Source organism: Thermobia domestica, chromosome 3, assembly GCF_964235325.1.
Source record: "Thermobia domestica chromosome 3, izTheDome1.hap1.1, whole genome shotgun sequence".
NCBI lineage: Eukaryota > Metazoa > Arthropoda > Insecta > Zygentoma > Lepismatidae > Thermobia > Thermobia domestica.
The window spans coordinates 56,414,981-56,437,188 of NC_137456.1; the positions used below are offsets into that span (position 1 = coordinate 56,414,981).

Here is a 22,208-nt window from a genome sequence, read left to right on the forward strand (position 1 = left end):
AGCAAGAAGAAGACTGTAACAAAAATTGAATATATATACTAGCATTGATTACCCGCTTAGCTGATTGAAATATAAACTTTAAATGCACAACTCCTTATGACAGTAAAAATTAAATATTATTATTGTGGGCTGAATTTGAATCCATATCTATCTATCTATCTATCTACATATATATATCGGGTGTTGCAAAATAAGTGTTACAACTCTTGGGAGGTGACTCCTGCCACTGAGACAAGAATAAAAGTTCTCTTCAACTTTCTGCTATCGGACATAGTTTCAGATCTACAAGGTGCCGAAAGCGTGGGAAAATGACTTTCGGATGCCAATAGTTCGGAAACTATTCAACATAAAGAAGGCGGGTAAAAAATTCACTGAAGAAGTCATATCTGCTCTATTGAATTTTGCATGTTTCACAATCCTACAATGCACGCGCAAGGGATTCCCCAAAGGAACGTAGGGAGTCCCGGATAATCTGCCAAATGAAACTTGGTCTAAATGAATATGAATTGATAGACTTTCTACCAGGTAACAATAATTCGTTTGTCTTAAGTCGATATCTGGAACAAATACAAAATGGCGGACACCTTTATGCCCGTTGTGTGTGGTTGCATAATCGCCAGGTACGGATGTTGGTCAACAGTGACGTTCTGAGTATTGATTGTAGCGAATTTGTACTCCAACGTTCTAGAAAGACATCTGGAGTGTCGGCGGAGCATAACAGATGAAGCAGGGTGATTCACATGATTGGAAACACTTAACGAGAAATGCCCAGAAACGCACTCATACTCAGTAAACGTGAGTTCAAAGCGTCGGAAATGTAAGGATTAGCGTCTAGAACATGAAAGCCATTGCCAATTCACCAATAATATTCCCTCAAACCGATGCAATATGATGTGCACGGTTGCATACCAATTAGGATGCAACAACTGAGTCCAAGTTGAAATTATTCAATGGACTCACAAAGAAACTGGGCAAACTAAAGGAATGTCACTAATGGGATCGCATGATCGATATTGAAATGTGGCCAATACGTGTGTTGATATTAACATGTAGCTAATGGACAAATGTCAACATGTCGCACTACTGCTGGGACACCATCTCACGTGCGAAAACTAGGAAAATAACGTACATTCTGCTATTGCATCTGGTGCACCTTTTGGTAGAACGTAACTAGAACACGATTGTATCAATGTCCCTCTTTGTTTGGGACATTGTCCCACAGTCGACACATATGAAAAGAAATCTCTCAATCCATGGTTCAAATTCTGATAGAGCGTGAAAATAACAAACTTGTATCATGTCCCACGTCTTCTGAGACATATGACGTACTCGAAATATAGGAAAATACTTTCAGAAATTCGTATCTTACACACAGTGCACATGCCAAGACAAAGACGAAAATGAACCGATTTGGCATATTTAACACTACAGCTGGAACACCATACATATGGAAAATAAAATGACATGAGAAATAGGAAGAAACGTCTTAAAGCTCTGATTGTTTACAACTGTGCAGTAGGAGTAACAAAATGAAAGACACAAGTATGTCGGGAGGCTGTACAAGAGGGCTTGCCAAACAAAGTGGGTACTCCTCAAAGAAATGAATACAGAGAAAGTGACGCTCCTTCCAACCTCAGGGCTAGAGCGCTCGCTTTTGCTCGCGTGGTCGCAGTTTCCAATCCTACTTTGAGCCCACGGCCTCAGATTCAAGACCCGAGTAGGTATTTTCCTATTTTTCGCACGTGGGACGATGTCCCGGCAGTAGTGGGACATGTTGACATTTGTTCATTAGCTACATGTTGATATCAACACAGACATTGGCCACATTTCAATATCGATCATGCGATCCCATTAGTGACATTCATTTAGTTTACCCAGTTTCTTACTGAGGCCATTGCACAATTTCAACTTTGACTCAGTTGTTGCATCCTTATTGGTATGCAACCGTGCACATCATATTGCATCGGTTTGAGGGAATATTATTGGTGAATTGGCAATGGCTTTCATGTTCTAGACGCTAATCCTTACATTTCCGACGCTTTGAACTCACGTTTACTGAGTATGAGTGCGTTTCTGGGCATTTCTCGTTAAGTGTTTCCAATCATGTGAATCACCCTGCTTCATCTGTTATGCTCTACCGACACTCCAGATGTCTTTCTAGAACATTTGAGTACAAATTCGCTACAATCAATACTCAGAACGTCACTGTTGGCCAACATCCGTACCTGGCGATTATGCAACCACACACAACGGGCATAAAGATGTCCGCCATTTTGTATTTGTTCCAGATATCGACTTAAGACAAACGAATTATTGTTACCTGGTAGAAAGTCTATCAATTCATATTCATTTAGACCAAGTTTCATTTGGCAGATTATCCGGGACTCCCTACGTTCCTTTGGGGAATCCCTTGCGCGTGCATTGTAGGATTGTGAAACATGCAAAATTCAATAGAGCAGATATGACTTCTTCAGTGAATTTTTTACCCGCCTTCTTTATGTTGAATAGTTTCCGAACTATTGGCGTCCGAAAGTCAATTTCCCACGCTTTCGGCACCTTGTAGATCTGAAACTATGTCCGATAGCAGAAAGTTGAAGAGAACTTTTTTTCTTGTCTCAGTGGCAGGAGTCACCTCCCAAGAGTTGTAACACTTATTTTGCAACACCCGATATATATATATATATATATATATATATATATATATATATATATATCCCCCTCCTCAAGTTTGTGGGAATGAATTTGGATTTAAACGGCATCGGAAGTATCATTATCTCAGCGATCCCGAAAACTATGGATTTCACAATAATATCGGTCAATTTCAATCATTTTTATATATCTTCCCCTACCCCCTCCCCTAAGTTGCACCGTCAAAGTAAAACCTCTTCTATGTATCAAATTTGATTGATATCAGTTGGGTGGTTCAAGAGGTGCGAAGTCATAAACATAGTCACTTTCATTTATACAAAGTATATATACAGGGTGTTAATGAACTATACCGACAAACTGTAAGAGGTGATTCCTCACATTAAAATAAGTCAAAAGTTCCTATGGACCTGTGGGGAAAAGTGCATAGTTTCAGAGCTAGGGCTGTCCAAAATCGCGAAAAAGTAAAATTTCAAGAGGCCTATTTCGAATTCGAGAAATCGTGGAGTGGTGGTCCTTATCAGCGTAAAGGAAGTTACGCATACACAATCCAAAAATGCATATTTCATTAATGTTCAATGGGTGTGCAAAGTATTCCCTACAGCATGAAATTCCCAGGCATGCCATCAACCGAATTTTGAAATATGCTCTGACTTCATGATTGGTCTAAAGTAGGCAAACGATAAGCCTTGACAGCAGTGAACATGGAATCCTTTGGCGCGGTGTCGGGAGTGTTAAGGATCTTCAACAGCTATGTCTCTCGTACTCGAGAAAAAGCATGCTGCGATGTTTTCTTTCACACTTTTAAGTGAAGAAAACGTGAAATATACCGTGACGAAATACATCGCATCACACGTTATTCCGAACACAAAAAACATGGAGCTGCCGATTCCTAACACTTCCGACTTCCCTCCAAAGCACTGGATGTCGATTGTTGCCAAGGCTTGCCCTCCTGCCTACTTTGTACCTTCCTTGAAATCAGGGTATATCTAAAAACTCTATTCAGAACATATTTGAGAGTTATACCCTGTACAGAATACCCTGCACAGCCACTGAAAATTGATGTAATATGCATATTTTGATTGTGTATGCGTGACTTCCTTTACGCTGATAAGGACCACCATCTGGAATTCGAAATAGGGTCTGTTGAAATTACCTTTTTCGCGACTTTGGACAGCCCTAGGTCTGAAACTGTGCACTTTTCGCAATAGGTCCATATGAACTCTTTCGCATATTTTGATGTGAGTTATTATTTCTTACGGTTTGTCGGTATAGTTCATAACCACCCTGTATATATATATATATATATATATATATATATATATATATATAGATATATATGAAATAAAAAATAGGAGATTACATCCATCCATATGTTAGGTGCCACGTTGGTGGTAAGTTGGATAAATAAAGGAGAAAAAGTGTGAAAAGAAAGATGAGAAACAATTGGAATGTAGAAAGAGAAACAATAGGATAGTATGATACGAATAACGAACACCAAATAAGTATATAATACCAAGGGCGGCAATTAGGAAGCGAGACTAATTTCTTTTTTCTGCAAAGTTAGGTTTATCACAGGAGTTTTCGTAGTGGTGAATTTTCCGTGTAATCTTGAAAACACGTGCAGAAATTTCTAGCTCGGCCAGTCGCTAGTATGGTATGTGGCATGGCTAAGTACAAACTGGCATTGTGATACCCCATCACCAACAATGGAATAAATAGTTTATATGAAGCTCTGTGCACGTTTAAAAGAAACTCCAACGGAAATATTTTGTGTTGAGAAAGTTTTATGAAGACAGTAGCTTTTCTTGCTGTGTATTTTAATTGCATAAGAGGTGCAGTGTTTGCAGGGAATCTGTAGAAGACGAAAGTACCCATGTCCAAGAAGGTCTGTCAGGATAACAAATGATTGACGAAGTTTGGGATATCATTTTGTATGGTATAAATACAAGTCTTAGGATAATATCGGACCTTTTGTCAAATAATAAGGAAGGATTTAAAGAAACAGAAGCTATGTGCATGATTTGTGCCCCATTCCTGAACAATAGAGCAGAAACTGGAAATATTGTATCATTGTCCCAGCACACACCCCAGTGATTATTTGTGAGTTCTTGACTTACAAAAATGTTTGTGTATTACCACATCCCACATAGTTGCCAGACACGTCCTCTATGGTTACTTTCTCTTCCTCAAATTAAGAAGCATATGTGAAGCATGTTTAATAATGTTTCCATCATCCAAAAAACAGTGATGAGGACCTTGAATATATGAGGGTGGCTTAGTAGTAGAGCGTTCATCTCCGGTGCTTGGGATCACTGGTTCGATCCCAGCTCTCGCCGTGTGGACTTTTTGGTGGACAAACACCGTGCTCGTGGGTTTTCTCGGGGTTCTCCCGTTTCTTCCCACTTCTTTCATTCCACCATTTCACTCATCATCACCGACTCCTTTAGCCTAACGGGCACGATCGTGGGACGTAAAACTTAAAAAATTTCATTTCATTTTTTCATTTTCCACTGTCTCCTTTAGCCTAGCCGGCATAACCGCAGCACGTCAAACTTAAGATTTCATTTCATTTTTAATATTACAGTTCAGGATTTCCAGAAAGCACGCCATGACCAGTGGTACTATTCAGCCGGTTTGCACCGGTTCGCTACAACGAGTTGCTAAAATATTTGAAGTTCGTAGAACTGTTTGTTATACCCTGACATAAACACCCACACGCATGACCTAACTAAGAGTGAAAGAAAGAAACCAAATAAATTAGTGAAAATGCCTCTGTACTTTTCCCGCACGCTTGTATTGTTATGCAAACAAACAACTTTCAATTGTTTCAATTCAATGGGCAGACAGAAATTTGAATGGACAGATAGAAATTCGAATATGAATTCCGCGATTTTGTCCGGGATACTGGGATCTGTGAGTGTAATGAATGTGATACGATTTAAGGGGTTGTCCACATATTACCTGACGTGGCAAAGGGGGAGAGGGGATTCGGCCCTGCGTTACGAAGTATGACACGAAGGAGTAGTGGGTTAACGTCTTCGTTACGTAACGCGTTTTTTCTGTAATTTTTATTTTATTCTCAGGTTTATATGCAATCTTTTAAACAATTTTATTCAGCTCTTTTCATTTTTATAAATAAATATTTATATTGTTTTGGAAAATTGAGAACATATAGTCTGTATAAATTGAATCATACAGAAGAGATTTGAAGACGCTCTAGACAACAGCATGGCTGGTGACGAACCCTGCGTGTATTACAATACAATAAAGCTCTGTTTTGTGGCAATTGTCGCAATGCATTTACGATACATTTTCTGGAGTTAGTTGTTAGCGATCGTAACTACCGCTTGAAAATGCCCTCGCGTTCCCAATCGTATAGCTATTTCTGAGAATAGATTTCAAACTTTTGATTTGAATCATTACCCACTCTATTCTTTTAAGGGGTTTCGCATGTGAAACAGAAGAAACATTTTTTTTAATAATATTTTCCTCGACAGAACGATCCAAGTAAAATAAGATATTAAAAACCGAATTCGTCGGATATTCATCTCATATTAAATTTTTTATCTTTAGATTTGAATTTTCCAAGAGAAATCGAGTTTATTCGCATTCTGGCACTGATATAGGACAAGAATATATGTATTTGAAAAGGGGTAAACTGAAGCTCAAAAAATGGCAGAAAGCTTGTTCACAAACGAGACTCGTCGAATCTGTGATCTACAGGGAAGAGATATTTGTAACGTCGATACTGGGAAACTTCAAATACAGGAAGCATCTTAGATTCCAGAAAAGAGGTCAATGTCAACTTTCTAGGACTGTTTCATCTGTATCTTCCTGCAGCACTTCCTTCTTGCCAATCATTCGTGACCTAAGAGGTTGGGTGCGATCTTTTTGTTAAAACGGTAGTATGGAATTTCGAAGAATTAAGACTGGTTAATTAAACAACCTTATGAGGTTAAAATATTATTATGGTACTATCATTTTCTAATACTTTGATTTGTTGGCGAAAAAACACTACAAATATAATCAAAATACAAGCATTTAGTAATGAAAAGTTCTGCCATTATTTTTTTTCTTTTATTGTGATAACCCCCAAAATAAGCAAAATTGGTAAAAAAAAATAAAAAAAAATAAAAAAGTGTTACTTAATAAAGGGTGAGGGGTTCAGCCTTGCATTACGAAGTGTGACAAGGAAGATGGAAGGGGTAAATTGATCAAAAACAGCGTTACGTAATATGTAAACGGCCCCTAATGCCTACTACGTGTGCTACTTATCTGCAACACGTTTTTAAATGACTCCAATGTCTTCATTAGTTCTCGAGATATGTACATTCAAAGCAATGTAAACTTTTCATCGGTATCCCGATCGATTGCTTGTCATGACCAATACTATCATTCCTCAAAATATGTCACTTTTCTGGTGGAACACTATATATATATATATATATATATATATATATAGTGTTCCGTAACCCATCCCAGAGGTTCCGGATTCGATTCCCGACGATGTACACAAGGAAGATTTTATTTATTTATTTTTTTTCCTTACAATTATTGTTGTAGTCTCAAGGCTCGAAGAGCACGCTGTAATTTCTCTTTTTTTTTTCTTTCTGTTAATAATAAATGATGGCACAAGGCAAATGTCCTTTCCTACCCAAGCTTCCGCAAAGCTAGTTAATATTTCACTTCTGGATTCCTTTATTCTCTTCCTGTCTGTCCTAACTTCCCTATAGGTCTGCATTCTTAAAGAATGCTGAAGTATTGATCTAATGTTCCTGTTTGGTTGTCTACAAGGAAGTCATAACTTGCTGAGCTACGTATCTTCCGTATTTATGATTTGTTGCTGCATTTAGGTTTTGCTTGCTTACACGTCAGAATTTCTACCGGGTTTGGTGCCCGCTCGTATGGTCAATCCCCGGACATGTTTTGCAAAAGATCAAGCTGACGTTGGGCTTCATGACGTATGTGGGAGGTGCCAGTTTGGAGGTTTACGCCTGTTCGTGCGACGAGTCAGAGCAGACAGAAAGTGACAGATAGCATTCGTAAAGAAAGAAACAGGGACTGGAGAATTTAAAAACTGAAAAATCGCTTATTTAAGTGTATTTTTTAAATAGTGTTAAGTGTGTAACAAAGAAGTGGTGATCGAGTTATATAGTACGAAAATAATAAATGGAACGTGTGTAGAAACTAAGGAACGCCAGCGTCCGAACTGATGGCCGTCCCACCACCGATCTACCCGCCGCGCCACAAGGGTTCGCCATGAGCTCGGCGATGGTGGCGCATTCTGGTGGCGAAACAGTGAACCGTCTTCAAAGCACAATCGTTGCGGATAAAGCGTGTACCAGTAATAACAACAGCACTAATACTACAAATAACCTTCATAACAACAACAACGAACCGTCAGCAGAAGATCTGGCGCTGCTGGCCAAACTGGAGGAGGCCAACAGGCTGATTGAGGCTGATGCCAAATCATTGAACTCATTGTCCGGGAACAGCGGTCATTCCCGGAAGAGTTCAGACACCTCACAAATATCAGTGACATCAGGGACAAGTTCAAGCCAAGAAAGGACGGAAGATGGAGAGGAAGATGCTTGGACCGTCTGGGGAAGAGTTGTTAATGACTGGGATACTTATTGGAAGAAACGAAATCAGTTTGTTAAGGAACTGGTGCGAAAAGGTGTACCTCACCACTTCCGAGGAATTGTGTGGCAGCTACTTTGTGGAGCCCATGACTCTCCTGTTAAAAAACAGTATGCAGATTACATCAAAGCTACCTCAGCATGTGAAAAGGTGATAAGAAGGGATATCGCTCGAACCTACCCAGAACATGACTTCTTTAAAGAAAAGGATGGGTTGGGGCAAGAAAGTTTATTTAACGTAATGAAAGCATACTCACTTCATGACCGCGAAGTAGGATACTGTCAAGGATCTGGTTTTATAGTTGGACTTCTGCTTATGCAGATGCCAGAAGAAGAAGCATTTGCTGTTCTAGTAAAGCTGATGCAAGATTATAAAATGAGGGATATGTTTAAACCTACAATGGCTGAACTTGGTCTCTGTATGTATCAACTTGAGAATCTCGTCCAGGAGTTACTACCGGACCTCCATGTGCATTTCCAGTCACAGAGTTTCCATACTAGCATGTATGCCAGCAGCTGGTTTCTTACTCTATTTACTACTGCCTTGCCCCTTCCTGTTGCATGCAGAATAATGGACGTCTTCCTTTCTGAGGGCATGGAAGTAATTTTCAAAGTTGCTCTTGCTCTCTTAACACTTGGCAAAGAAGATTTACTTTGTCTTGATATGGAGGGAATGTTAAAGTATTTTCAGAAAGATTTACCTCCACGAGCTGAAGCAGATCCAGATGGCCTAATGCTTACGGCATACAATACAAAGTACAATCCAAAGCGAATGAAGAAACTAGAAAAGGAATACACCGTTATGAAGACGAAGGAGCAGGAGGAAATGGTGGAACTAAGGAGATTGAGAACTGAGAACCGTTTGCTACGTCAGAGAGTGGAATTGTTAGAAGCTGAATCAAGTGAGCTTGCCGATCGGTTGGTGAGGGGCCAAGTGTCAAGGGCAGAAGAAGAAGAAACTACGTTCGTAGTGCAGCGAGAACTTGCAGCCTTGAGGCACACTCATCTAGTGACTTCACATCAGTTAGAACTAGCCCAGGAAGAAATCAGGAATTTGTCTCTGCTTATGGAAGAGACGCAAAATTCTCAACAATCGTCAATGGAAGAAATATCACTTAAAAATGAGCTTTTGCATCAAAAGGAGGAATTGATTGAATGTCTTCAGCAAGAGCTAGTCAAAGTGCGTTTGCGAGAAGCTGAAAATGATGCTCTTATTCGTGATCTGCGGGCACGAATACAAGAGCTAGAAGAGGACAAGAAGACTCTCCGCGAATCAACGCCAGATAACTCAGTAGCGCATCTACAAGAAGAGTTAATAGCGGTGAAATTGCGAGAAGCAGAAGCAAATCTTTCGCTCAAAGACCTTCGCCAAAGAGTAGGAGAACTAAATGCACAATGGCAGCGACATTTGCAGGAGCATCATATGGAAGCCACGCCTCCTCCCGATAGTACTCCGAAAAAACTTCTCTTCTGGGATAACCGAGCAGAGCAGACGCAGCGATTAGAAGAAGACCTTATGACAACACGAATTCGTGAAATGGAAGCTCTCACGGAACTTAAAGAGCTTCGACTTAAAGTAATGGAACTTGAAACTCAGGTACAAGTGAGCACAAACCAACTTAAAAGACAAGACGAAGAAAACAAAAGATTACGGGAAGAGCTCGAGCAGGCAGCTAATAAGGAACGGGAGCAGCTGACCAAACTTCGTGAGCAGCAGCACAAATATTCAGATCTTGAATCAAAAATGAAAGAAGAGCTGATGCTTGCAAGGATACGAGATGCTGAAAATACACAGTGTGTAGCGGAACTTACACAGAAAATATCAATTTTAGAGCTTAAGAATGAAGAGATGGTAGCTGAAGGAGAATTGAGGAGTAATCTGGACGATAGTGATAAAGTTCGAGATCTGCAGGATAAGGTAGCTGATTTAAAAGCAGAGATCATGAGACTGGAAAACTGGAAGCAAAGATTCGTCGGCGGAGGAGTGGCTCCTCACCCACCGTCCCACTCCACTTCAGTAGATACAGAGAGCGAACACGATGACCCCTCGGATCTTCAATTTCACATGAATGCGGATACTGGTTCAAGTCCTGAAGTGTGACCATGCGAGAACATTTTTTTAAAAGAAAAAAAATAAATAAATAAAATCTTCCTTGTGTACATCGTCGGGAATCGAATCCGGAACCTCTGGGATGGGTTACGGAACAATAGAGAGAGAGAGAGAGAGAGAGAGAGCCAGTTGTTAAAAGATTAGAATAGCACCACTGTCCATGACTTACTGGATAGTGAAAAGCTATGTGTGGGCCAAGGCGATTTTTACTTATTATTCATTTATTTCTTACTGACCCAATCTTGTTTTCTAGTTGTCGCCCTTTGTATTATGTTTGTACAACTAATTTATATGGTTGAGAAAGAATAAAACTACTCTCGCTATGCTCTAATAAAATTAACAACGTTATGTATCAATTAACTTATTAATTACCAGCTGCTACAAAGAAACAGAAGTTAAAAAAAAAAGAATATTTGTTAATTTGGCCTTACTTACCTTAGTTATAATATCAGTAAGGAATTTCTTCCCATCGTTATCAACCTTCGCTGAACTCACACATTTATACAACTTTAAAATACATTCATCATACATAGTAAATGTATTTTTATCCATAATGCTTTGTGAAAATGTCTTAAGTGACCCATGCGGAACTGCTTTCTTAACAACAACAGACGATTGTAGGTCAATCCATTTTTCAAAAAAGTGAAGAAACTCAATGCTAAAGTCACATTCTGGATGCATTACTACATATATATTCAAAGCTCGAAACATCCATGGTTGATGCACTATTTGATAAGTAATTTCTTTATCATAGGCATTAGTAAAGTTCAGCACGCTTAATAAGCATTTCCAACACGATGCTTCTATTTCTGGTAAACCCTATAAAAAGGAAAAAATCATAATCACTATAAATATAAGTAAAACATTTATCTATAGTAATAAAAGGAAATGTAATCTTGTTCATGATTCCTCACATTACAGCCGAATGGTTGCACTGATTCACGTGAATTTTCAAATATAGTTAGTGCCTATACTATCTCTGACTAGGTTTTTATCGTGTCCTGATTAAAATATGTATTGTAAGAGGTATAGAGGGGGGGAGGGGGGAGGACAAATTTATGCCAAAAAATATCTCACGCCGAAATGATACGGCCGTTAATTAATATAATTAAATATTATCCTTTTTCATTGGTACCCGTCAGAAAGTATTTTCCCTTGTTTCTAATGTAGAATTTCAACATAAACCATGAATTCTTGGCAATGTACACAAGATCGCGGGCAGCTAAGTACCAGGATTTTACCCTCTTATTTGATACAATTATTTTCTTTTTACAATGATTACATTTCGTAACAATTTTTATATTGCTGTGAACTTCATATCTTGACGACTAACTGTTATACATCTGACGCTAGAACTCCTCCATAGTTTTCTTTGGATTTGGATGTCGATTTTTGGATTTGCATCCAGATTTGGATTTTTATTTGTGTCATCTTGGTGCAGTATATGCAGAAACTATTATTTCTATCTATTTCAATTCTACTTTGTAATAAACTGAGTGATGTAGAAGACTTGGTCAAAGTTGCTGCCTCAATACAATTTTACCTATAAAGGTTTAGAAGGAAGAAAACAATACAATGTCAGAGAGGAAATGAAGCGGGCATCTATGTCCAACAACAGGCTTAGAACATTACAGGAAGACGAAATCATATGGAAGAAACAGAGTAACAGCAATCATTTGGATCGAGCTTGATTTTTCACCATTTGACTGCTACTGAAATGCACATCCTAAGAGAAGTAGATTCATATCCGCATTTCAAATATTTTCCCAGAAAGCTATTTCCCTAGTGTGAAGAACAGTTGTTTAGATAGTTGTTCATATATTTAGTTATCAGCCATAAAAGATGTTTTTCTATTGGTTAAAAAGTTAGCACTCTCTTTAACATGAACCTTCAAGTTTTTATTGGACTGTTGTTGATTGAGAGGGATTGTTCGAATATAATTCGATTCTCAATCTTTATGTCGGTGATTCTACAACATATCATTCATCAAGAATCCTATATTACTAGTTTCCAAGTAGCCTCAATAACTTATCAGATTCGATTCCCGGTGGGGGCACTCGGTCGAAAAGGTGTAACAGCTTTTTCAAGCCAGCCACCTTGAACGAGGTTTTCCTGGGTTTTCCTCATTCACACCAGGCAAATGCAGGGGTGGTACCTCACTTATAGGTCCCAGGCCGCTTCCTTCCCTTTTCCTTATAGTGTGCTCGCCGAGGGACGTCATCCCTCAAACGTGACGGGCTAAATGGCCATAAGATGCCGAGAGCCCAGAAATCTAAATCCTAAATCCTAAATCCCTAAATCAAATAATATAGTGTTCTTAATGACCTAATAACACTACAAACCATGCACTACGAAGTCGCATGCGCTAACAATTCAGGAGCCCCTTACCCCAAAAAAAAGAGAATTCAATACATAACAGATTTGGTAACATCTTATGTAGGGCTAATGAGAACTTCTGAGAAGTAAATTTTGTTTTTAACATGACTGTACATTCCTTGTGATAAATTATAAGAAAAATTTGTATTATCGGGGATCACAAATAGAATATAAAATTAATTTTTGACATCACTATACCATGAATGGGTAGCCTTAAGCGCTACAGCCCACTTCTCTACGCCACTGGTCTACAGTGTGGATTTATGCATAAAATATAACAATTACTAAATAAAATATACCACTTCAAATAACAGTTCTCAACGTTTGTCTACCTTACAGGCAGTTGTGTCTGCTGGAGCATTTTATATGTAGTCCTTCTAAAATTAGAATGCATTACTTTGTGGGTTGATTTCTTTTTTCCGATTCCATTTTCCACTTCAAATCACAACAATATTATAATACAACAAACCATGAAATTGTATTGAATTGACCTATGTGTATTGAATTTCAGTGCTCGTATATTCTTGCTACCCTATAAAGTAAAGCAAAAAAGCACTCATACCTCCCCTCTCGACAACTTTTTCAACTATTAACAGCATATAAACACACAGCAGCGACTCCACGAAACAAATGCACAATCTCGTCATATAGGTTATAAGTGTTGTCCCTTAGTTTGTAACGACTAAGTTTAATTTTTACCAATGTGACTTCCCTCACGGGCCGTCACTGAATATTTGAAAAAGAAATCCAAAAAGAAATTAAACAAACCTTTACACACAGCATTTGCAGTTGACTGTATAACGCACGAATGAAATCCTTTGTAATAGAATCAGAATCAGCAGAAAATTTCAACTTAACAAACTCAGACTTCATGTGGTTCTCAAATAAAACTGTTAATAGTTGTAAGATTCCAAATAACGCATTATGGTTTCCACTTCTAAGAGCTTTTAGTAACACAATCGCTTCTATGTCCATTTCAGTTCCTGCTACCTGCAAAAGAAAAACGTGGACAAAAATCTGATTAAAAGGTTTGATATGATGCAGATTTTATTGTCATGTCTAGAAGTTAAAGGGGAGAAAGTAGGGCACTTGACTAGTTTTAAGCATCTAGGTAGTTATTAACTCAGGATTGCGTCTAAATATTTATTAATGCCACTTAAAGGTACAGAGATGTAAGTTATAAACAACAGTGTGTGTGGATGTGTGTAACAAGAATTTTAGGAATGATAAAAAAAATGCATCAAAAGATTGCGATATTGGCGAATAATTCATTTTTATATAAGGAGCAATAAAATTTTTGAACGGCCCCTAAATGGAGTTTTTGTATTTTCTACGGAATAAGCACATCAATACTGATAGTTTGAGTTTGGCAACACTACATGTAGTTCTCCATATATAAGGCCTACAAGGAAATTTTTGATTTAAATATACTGGATTTTTTGATCAAAAAAAAAAAAGAAAAAAGAAAGAAAGAAAAGAAAAGAAAAGAAAAGAAAAGAAAAAGCTACTGACGAAGGTGGATTCTCTTATTGAAAAAAATGTCATTACTAAATATTTAGACGCATTCCTAAGTTTAGGTTAAAAGTTATAATCATGAGTCAGCTTAATTCCTCCAGTAATTGTATGGGTAGTTATTAGTGAAGATCTGAAATGTAAACAAAAAACAAAAGTGTAGATAAGAATAACAGAAGCCTTTAAGAAAACCGTATTTTGTCTAACATCAAAGAAAAAAAATAATGTAAGAAAAAACATCAAATATTCTGTGTAGAGTGTTATACTGTGTACAGCATAAGGTTACCATACATCAGCATTTATGCGGACATGTCCGCATTTTGAGAGTAAAAAATTACATACGCATTAACATAACGTAATTAAATCTAACCTAACCTAACCTAAACTAACCTAATATTAGTAGAAATAAGCGAAATTCTATCATTTTTTTGGAAAATTATGCTGACACTAACATAATCTAACCTAAACTAATCTAATGTGAACAGAAATTACCGAAATTATAACATTTTTTAGAAAATAAATCCTTGATCCCTTCTGCTAAACATACATATATTGTATATATATATATATATATATATATATATATATATATATATATATATATATATATATATATATTAAATACTGCGCATCATAAATTATTGAGAAAAGAAAAAATGATACATAAAGCGCAAAATATAGAAAAATACTATAACTAAACCAGAACCTTCTACGCAAAATACAAATGACGAATGCACTGCGAAGGAAGCAGTTACCGCAGTGCTTCCCACCTTACCTTTAAGTATATTGTATGGCTTATCGTTATCACACAATATGTTTGCTACCATGAATGATGTTTTGCATACCACGGATGCTCCGAATTGTTTAGTTTATTTTCGCCCTGTACATTATGAATAACCATAAACGATACATTTATTTTTAATCTGACACCTTAATTAATACCGTTAGTTGTTCAATAAAGGTTTTTTTTTTTAATTTATTATTATTTTTTTTTTTTAAGTCATAATGTGTTTCTAAAATGCGAATTCTCAAGTGTATATGATGCCTTAAAGTGTTCGTTTTCGTTCTCTTACGAGGAATAAGATTTGAAAGTCACAGGTTAAGTTAAGCCAAGTTAGATTGAGCCACTGTAAATTGTCATATAATAATATTTGTAGCACAAAATGACCTATCCAATATGGACGATTAGCAGGTTAAAAGTGAACTTGCTTTTAACTATTTAATATGTATGAGAGAGAGTAAAGCGGCGCCAAATATATAGAAAATATTTGTAACATATTTAAGATTGTAACAAATAAGAAACGTTCTAAAGTAAAAGTTGTTTAAAAGTAAAAAAGTGAATAAAAAATGAGAGCAAAACTCCCATATACTTAACAGAATGGCCACCATCTTAACTTTCCTACCTTAAACTGACTCACACTTTAAAGATTTGTAATTGGCTTTAATGCTGCCTAGAAACGATTATTTTGACTGGTTAAATATTAGAAATCATTCAGTTCAATTCAATTGTTATAATAATAAGCAAGAAAACAATATGTTTACACTAAGATTTTATTTGCGAAAATATTATTAATTTTGCTGGGCTGGCAATTATTTTTTATTGTAATTTTATTGATAGTAAATGTGTTAAATATCAACAGCAATTACAAAACACAGAAAGAAGTTACAAACTGCTGCTTACCTGAATGTTATATTTATTTTGGGAATGTACCATGAAAGATAAGAATAGGAAAGCGATTGCTTTGACTTCAATATCATCCACTTGCGTAGCGGTTTTTAAAACATTGAGGAAAGCTTGATGGTTTAAGTATCTTACCAACGCTAAAACAAAGATTATAAAATAATGTTGCATTAACTGAAGAAATCAGATAGAAAACTTAGAAAATGAAAAAATGCTTATTCTGAGAGAGTGAATATTTCTAAGAATGCTAATGTAATTATCATATACTAGCTGAAATACCCATTCTTCGCATGAAGGCTATATTTGGAAGTCAACGCCTGTGGGAGTATCACCATTCATCTCAGAGACCGCGAAAACTATGGATTTGACATTAATATCGGCCACTTTGGATTATTTTTACATGTCTCGGTACTCCTACCCCCTGGTGACCCCGGGCCGCAGCCGAATGGGGGAATTTGGAAGTTAATACGATCGGAGCTTTACCATTGATCACAGCGACCACGAAAACTATGAATTTGACACTAACATCGGTCATTTTATACTACTTTTATATGTTCCGGTAAACGCACCCCCTGGTTCGAATTAAAAAAAAAAAAACTGCTTCGTCTTGGTTTAGGACCTGGACCAAGGTACCCATGACCAAAATTTTGTAACTCTCGGTCTACTCGTCTGGTCCCCAGGCCACACACAGACAGACAGACAAACTCTTTATTTTATTTATGTTAGATTAGATTGTATAATCACCAGCAAAAAGTAAGTATTCACATTCACTATGTTTTTGTATGTAACTTCCAATATTTTATTTTATTTTATTTTATTTTTTGATGTAGGAAGAACTTATTTCAAATTTCAATTCCTGAGAATTCCTTGCACTTCCAGGCTTTTGTTTTCCCCTGGAGCCTTGTTCACGGAAGATGAAGTAATAGAAAATTAAAACATCAAAGAAATATAAGGAAATGGACTCACTAAGAAGAGTGCCATTACACAACGTCCCACACCATTACTTGACGGATAATAAACAACAATTGACAAAGTGTACCTTCACTGCTGTTCTCCGGTGAGTCTATTCCATTATATTTCTTTGTTGTTTTAATTTCTTTCATTCCTATTGTCATCTTCCATGAACAAGGCTTCAGACAAAAGCCAAAAGCATGGAAGCATAAGGAATTTTTAGCTATTGGAATTTAAAGCAAGTGAGATCATAGCTAAAATTCCTGGGAGTATTAGTATATTGTCTGTGAGGAAGATGCAATATTCTGTTCAGTATTTATCACTATTATTATTATTATTATTACTACAGAAGGTTGATCCGTCTGTATCCGATTTTAAACTTCTACCCCTGCCCACAGCATAGACCGATTTGAGCTATTTAAGCAACAGGAGAAAGCCAAAAGTCTCTATTATCGCGTCAAGTTTGCATTTATGTGGTGTGCGCATCATGGGTCCCAAGGTGAACCGGTTTTGAGAAAGCTACGTCGTAGTAATTTTCAACTCCAAGTTTTCCGTGACATTCAAAAGCAGTGCAGGGAAAATAGATGTGCATTGGGGTCAGTAATCATCAAGAACATAATTAATCGACATAAATACCACGATGTTCTAGCACTTCATTCACCCTGTAGGGAAGTAGAAAACGACTGTGTACTGTGGTGATTCCACCTGTACCTCAGAAGTTGCGTCAAATGGTCCCGTAGGAAAACATAGCGTGTGATGGCAAGACGACTGCTCGTGGCACAGTCAACTGTAAATCGCAACCTACGTAGCAAATTAAAGCTCTGGATGGTATTTAAAAGTTATGGATATATCCTTCTGCGAACCATAGAAGGTAGAGAAAGAACTACTGCGGGCAGCTCTACAAACGCCATCTATCTGAGAAAAGTGGAAGTTTGTTGCCATACTGGATGAAGCATGGATTTATCTATCAGATTGTGCAAAATTCGACCCATAACCTACACCCCACGAGACGCAAAAACCGTCCTGACTTCATCCGCCAGTGCAGAGCAAATTTCTCGAAGAAACCTGATGCCAGTCCCATTGATTTCTGCGGATTTGGACTATTGAAAAGAGCACTTCCATCTCGTCGTGTTACCGCTGTTCGTGGCTTCTGGAAAGCCTACCAGGAGGAATGGTTCAAGATTCCCGTTCCTGTACTTCAGCTGAGCCTCCTACAGTCAAAGTTACGGTACAAGGCTATTCTCAAGGCGCATGGTTTTCACATCGAGGGCATGGTCCCATGATTTTTCCTAAGGTAGATGACATCAAAATTGGACACCTATATTTTCAATACTGAAATGCCATTTCTTGCGGAGATCTACAAAGAAATATCGTAGGCTCATCACTAAGTATCCTATTATTATGTGCAGAGTATCTTAGTGTTATGTGCCTTATTATACATAGGAATTTCTAACAATTTTTTGTTGATGTTAACTTCGACTTTGTTACTGCCTTTAAATGTATTATTACCATCGTTACTACGGCAACGACAGTTGGTCAGTTATTATGTTGTAGGTTCACCGCTGATTGGCTGTTGAGAATGAAATTATCCTAATATTATGTGCATTATCATAATTTCTGGCACTTTCCATTATTGCTAACTTTGACTGTGTTACAACCTTTCAATGTATTGTTTCTATCGTTATCATAGCAACGAAAACTGGTCAGTTATCAATGATTCTCTAAATGATATACAATTCAATATTCAATTCGTTCCTTACATAGTGGCATGTTCCGCTTGTTATATTGTCACTTTTGTGTTTACATTTCCCGCAATCTGAGAGAGGCCATGGAACTTTTACCAATCTCCACGTCATGGCTACCTGAGCTTACGTTTCGATATTTCTAGCCTATTGTGATATATTTAAAAAAAAATTACATACATTGTTGTAGATTATGTCAGAACGCAATAAATCGACGTTAATATTGGTGGGGAACGAGAAATAACTGAGATCTACATCGGCACAATATATACGGATAACAAGTGAAAACTTCAAATTTGGTGCTTACTTGATGGGAATTCTTGATTGGGTGACGGTTAATTTTGATGGAATTTAGTGGACATCAATTTCGAGTTTGGAACCCCAACAGTTATGTATTAACTTGAAAATATTATTGCAGCTACCCCCTCCTAACTGACGTTCTTTTTTCACCTATTTTTGTATTATTTTTCTATTATTTTCCATCATTTTATATTAATGAAAAGAGGAAAAAACTGAATTAAACTTATTTTTACCCACCAAATCCTCTGTAGGTGCGAATTCAATAATAAACAAAGAATGAGAAATTAATCCAATGTTCTCGGGATTGCTGCCAGAGTGAGTGTTGTTGTGCTGAGTTTTCGTTACCATACAGCGGCAACATCTTGTATGGTAACGAAAGCTCAGCACAACACTCACTCTGGCAGCAATCCCGAGAACATTGGATTAATAGTAGACGCCAGCAAAGCTTCAAGATCATAAAGAATGAGAAAATCTATGACTGGACTGCGACTCAACCTGGGATCTATCATTGTATTGTTTGTGTACTATTGTTTTTATTTTGCTTAACCAGTTATAATACAGACATTGAATCTTACTTTTATTTAATGTGTTGCAAATACAGCCAATATGTATATTATTATTCAGAATTATATTCTCTATAAGATCACGAACTAAACAAATAATACATTCTCATCTGAAAATTGTATAAACTCTAATATAACAGATTTACCGACTTTATTACTTTGACAATCATGCATTGTCACAAAAACCATGTATACAATAATACAAAAATTCAAGTCAATAGGGAAAATATTGATCGGATGTAAAATGCATTCTAGATCACAATAAATATAAATACTGCATGCAAGTACTAAATAATCTTCGCGTTTACATTATGACAGTCTTCATAAAAAAAATATTATATTATAACTTACTCCTTGTGTCATTGAAATCACATGATAATACAAGCAATTGGTACGCCTGTTGGAGTCCTGCAGCATAAAGAAATGAAGGAATATTCTTCTGTTGCGTTAAAACACCTGTTAACAAATATGCAATTCGTGTCACGGTGAAAGGATCAGGTCGCGATGGTACAAAGATTGATGTCAATTTGAGAACACTTGCAAGATTCAATGCTAAAACAGAAAATAGCGAACAATTAAAACATGCAGTATCTACAAATGTATTAACTGATTAAAATATTTGGAAGTTAAAAAATGCTTGCAAATCACAAAAATATCAATGCATAAATAAAAAAAATTACTGAAAAGTAAATTATAGTTTCAAATATTTTGCATCCTCTTCGCTGGTTTAATAGCTAGCGCGCTAGCTTTTGGTGTACGGGTCCTGGGTTCGATTCCCGGTGGGAAAGATTTGAAATCTGAAGGCACTAGAGTGGTTAGGATTCCACCTTGCACTGTAGATCCACGTTTTATATTGCTTCGGTGATGAAGAGGGACGAAGATCAACTAATCGATCAAACATTTTACAGTGGTATTGGGAACAAGAAATACAAGAATGAAAAAAAAATACCTAAAGAAACATTTACTTACAAATTAACCAAAGAAAAGATCGCATAAACATATTTTGCAAACAAATGAGGAATAACTGTGAAACTCCTCAAATTAAATCATCTAATTCATGATCATCAAGTATTATTGATGACAATAAATTTTATTTATATTTTATTACCATGTATTATAATTAATTTTCATTTCTATGTACAGAGCCTCAGCAAAGTTTGAAAGTTTATTTAAGAAGAAGATTAAAAAGTTTCAAGAATCAGTTATGTATTTTGTACAGATTTAACTAATTAATTCTATTTCCTAAATACATTGCAACTTATATTTTTTTTTCTTTCTTTGAATGTACTTACCGGCATCATCTTTAAGTTCTTTATCAATACCATATTTCTGAAGAACACACGGTAACACATTCCAAAGCATAATGGCCAAATTCTCATTTCCCTTTTTCATTTCATAGTTCATTGCATACCATAATGTATACATTGCTCTTTCAACTATTTTTCCATTACTTTGCTGTGTGATTTCCTATTAAAAGAAATTTTCATTGCTATATACATTACAAGTAATATATGAATCTTGTAGAGAAAAGAAATAGAGGAAATATTTTCTATAAAAATTTCCTTAAGAAAATGTTATTCCCCAGGAATATACATTTAGAGACTAGAGGAATAAATTATTTTCAACGTTTGAAGTGGTATATGAAGACTACTAAAGTATGTCTAAAATTCAGAAGATGATTCCTTTATGGACAGGCAACAAAAAGTCTATATCAGTATATGGGTGATACCGCATCGTTTTTAAAAAAATATACAGGGTGAACTAGAAAAAATCACGACATACGCTGCAGGATATAGAACTAGAGTTTAACAGAGTATCAGTGAGCCTGAGAGACATATTGGTATAAAAATTTTAGGAATGATCCAAAAAAAAAAAAAAAAAAAAGAATCAAAATATTATTATGTTGGTCAATAATTAGCTTTGGATCAGGGGCCACAAAATGTTTGAACGGCCTCTAAATCGAGTTTTCGTATTTTCTACGAAATAAGCACATCATACTGAGTTAAGTAATAGTTTGAATTTAGCTACACTATATGTAGTTCTCCAGATGCAAGGCGTACAAGAAAAGTTTTGATTGAAATATATTGGAGCTTGGATCAGAGGCCACAACAATTTTGAACGACCCCTAATTCGAGTTTTTGTATTTTCTACGGAATAAGCACATCATACTGAATTAAGTAATAGTTTGAATTTGGCTACACTATATGTAGTTCTCCAGATATAAGGCTACAAGAAAATTTTTGATTGAAATATATTGGATCTTTTGATCACAAAAGAAAAAAGTACTAAGTAATATTTTGTCGATGTCGTCAGACAACAGGATTGTGGCTCTCATTGTTTAAATTTTTCAAGTGATAATGCTGAAGCTTCTCCTAATACATACCTAAGATGTTTGTTTAATTTTATTTAGCATTGCTCTCGAAATTAATGCATTTCTTATCTTTTCAATGATTTGAAAAATAAAAATCTTGATAAGGAGCTTTCACTGCAAAGTGGCATTTCAATTTCGTTTTATATGGTTTTCTATACTAGATGAACAAACGACTTTTAATAGTTGCTGATCTTTGTCATATATGACAAGTTCATATCTTAGCACAAATATTTTGAAGAAGTATTTTCGAAAATGAACTTCTATTGACTTTCATGCGTCGTACCAGAGGAGTTTTATTTTGCTATTTATTTTAT

General features: G+C 36.4%; 2 protein-coding genes across 2 annotated transcripts in view; one reads left to right on the plus strand and one right to left on the minus strand.

Moving 5' to 3' along the window:
* Positions 1 to 22,208, minus strand: part of LOC145680397 (meiosis inhibitor protein 1-like) — a 265,116-nt gene that overhangs the window by 5,006 nt on the left and 237,902 nt on the right. The window contains exons 17-21 of the mRNA XM_081750854.1: positions 20,816 to 20,990; positions 19,875 to 20,075; positions 15,968 to 16,107; positions 13,543 to 13,764; positions 10,834 to 11,217 (exon numbers count right to left, since the gene is read on the minus strand). Coding sequence (XP_081606980.1) covers positions 10,834 to 11,217; positions 13,543 to 13,764; positions 15,968 to 16,107; positions 19,875 to 20,075; positions 20,816 to 20,990 — 1,122 coding nt within the window. The remainder of the gene's footprint in view (positions 1 to 10,833; positions 11,218 to 13,542; positions 13,765 to 15,967; positions 16,108 to 19,874; positions 20,076 to 20,815; positions 20,991 to 22,208) is intronic.
* LOC145680396 (ecotropic viral integration site 5 ortholog-like) lies at positions 7,642 to 10,422 on the plus strand. The gene has a single exon (XM_081750853.1). It carries the CDS (start codon positions 7,909 to 7,911, stop codon positions 10,387 to 10,389), a length of 2,481 nt encoding a protein of 826 aa, XP_081606979.1. The 5' UTR covers positions 7,642 to 7,908; the 3' UTR covers positions 10,390 to 10,422.

Coding starts and splice junctions, on each gene's coding strand:
- LOC145680396 (XM_081750853.1), top strand. CDS start 7,909: ATGAGCTCGGCGATGGTGGCGCATTCTGGTGGCGAAACAGTGAACCGT.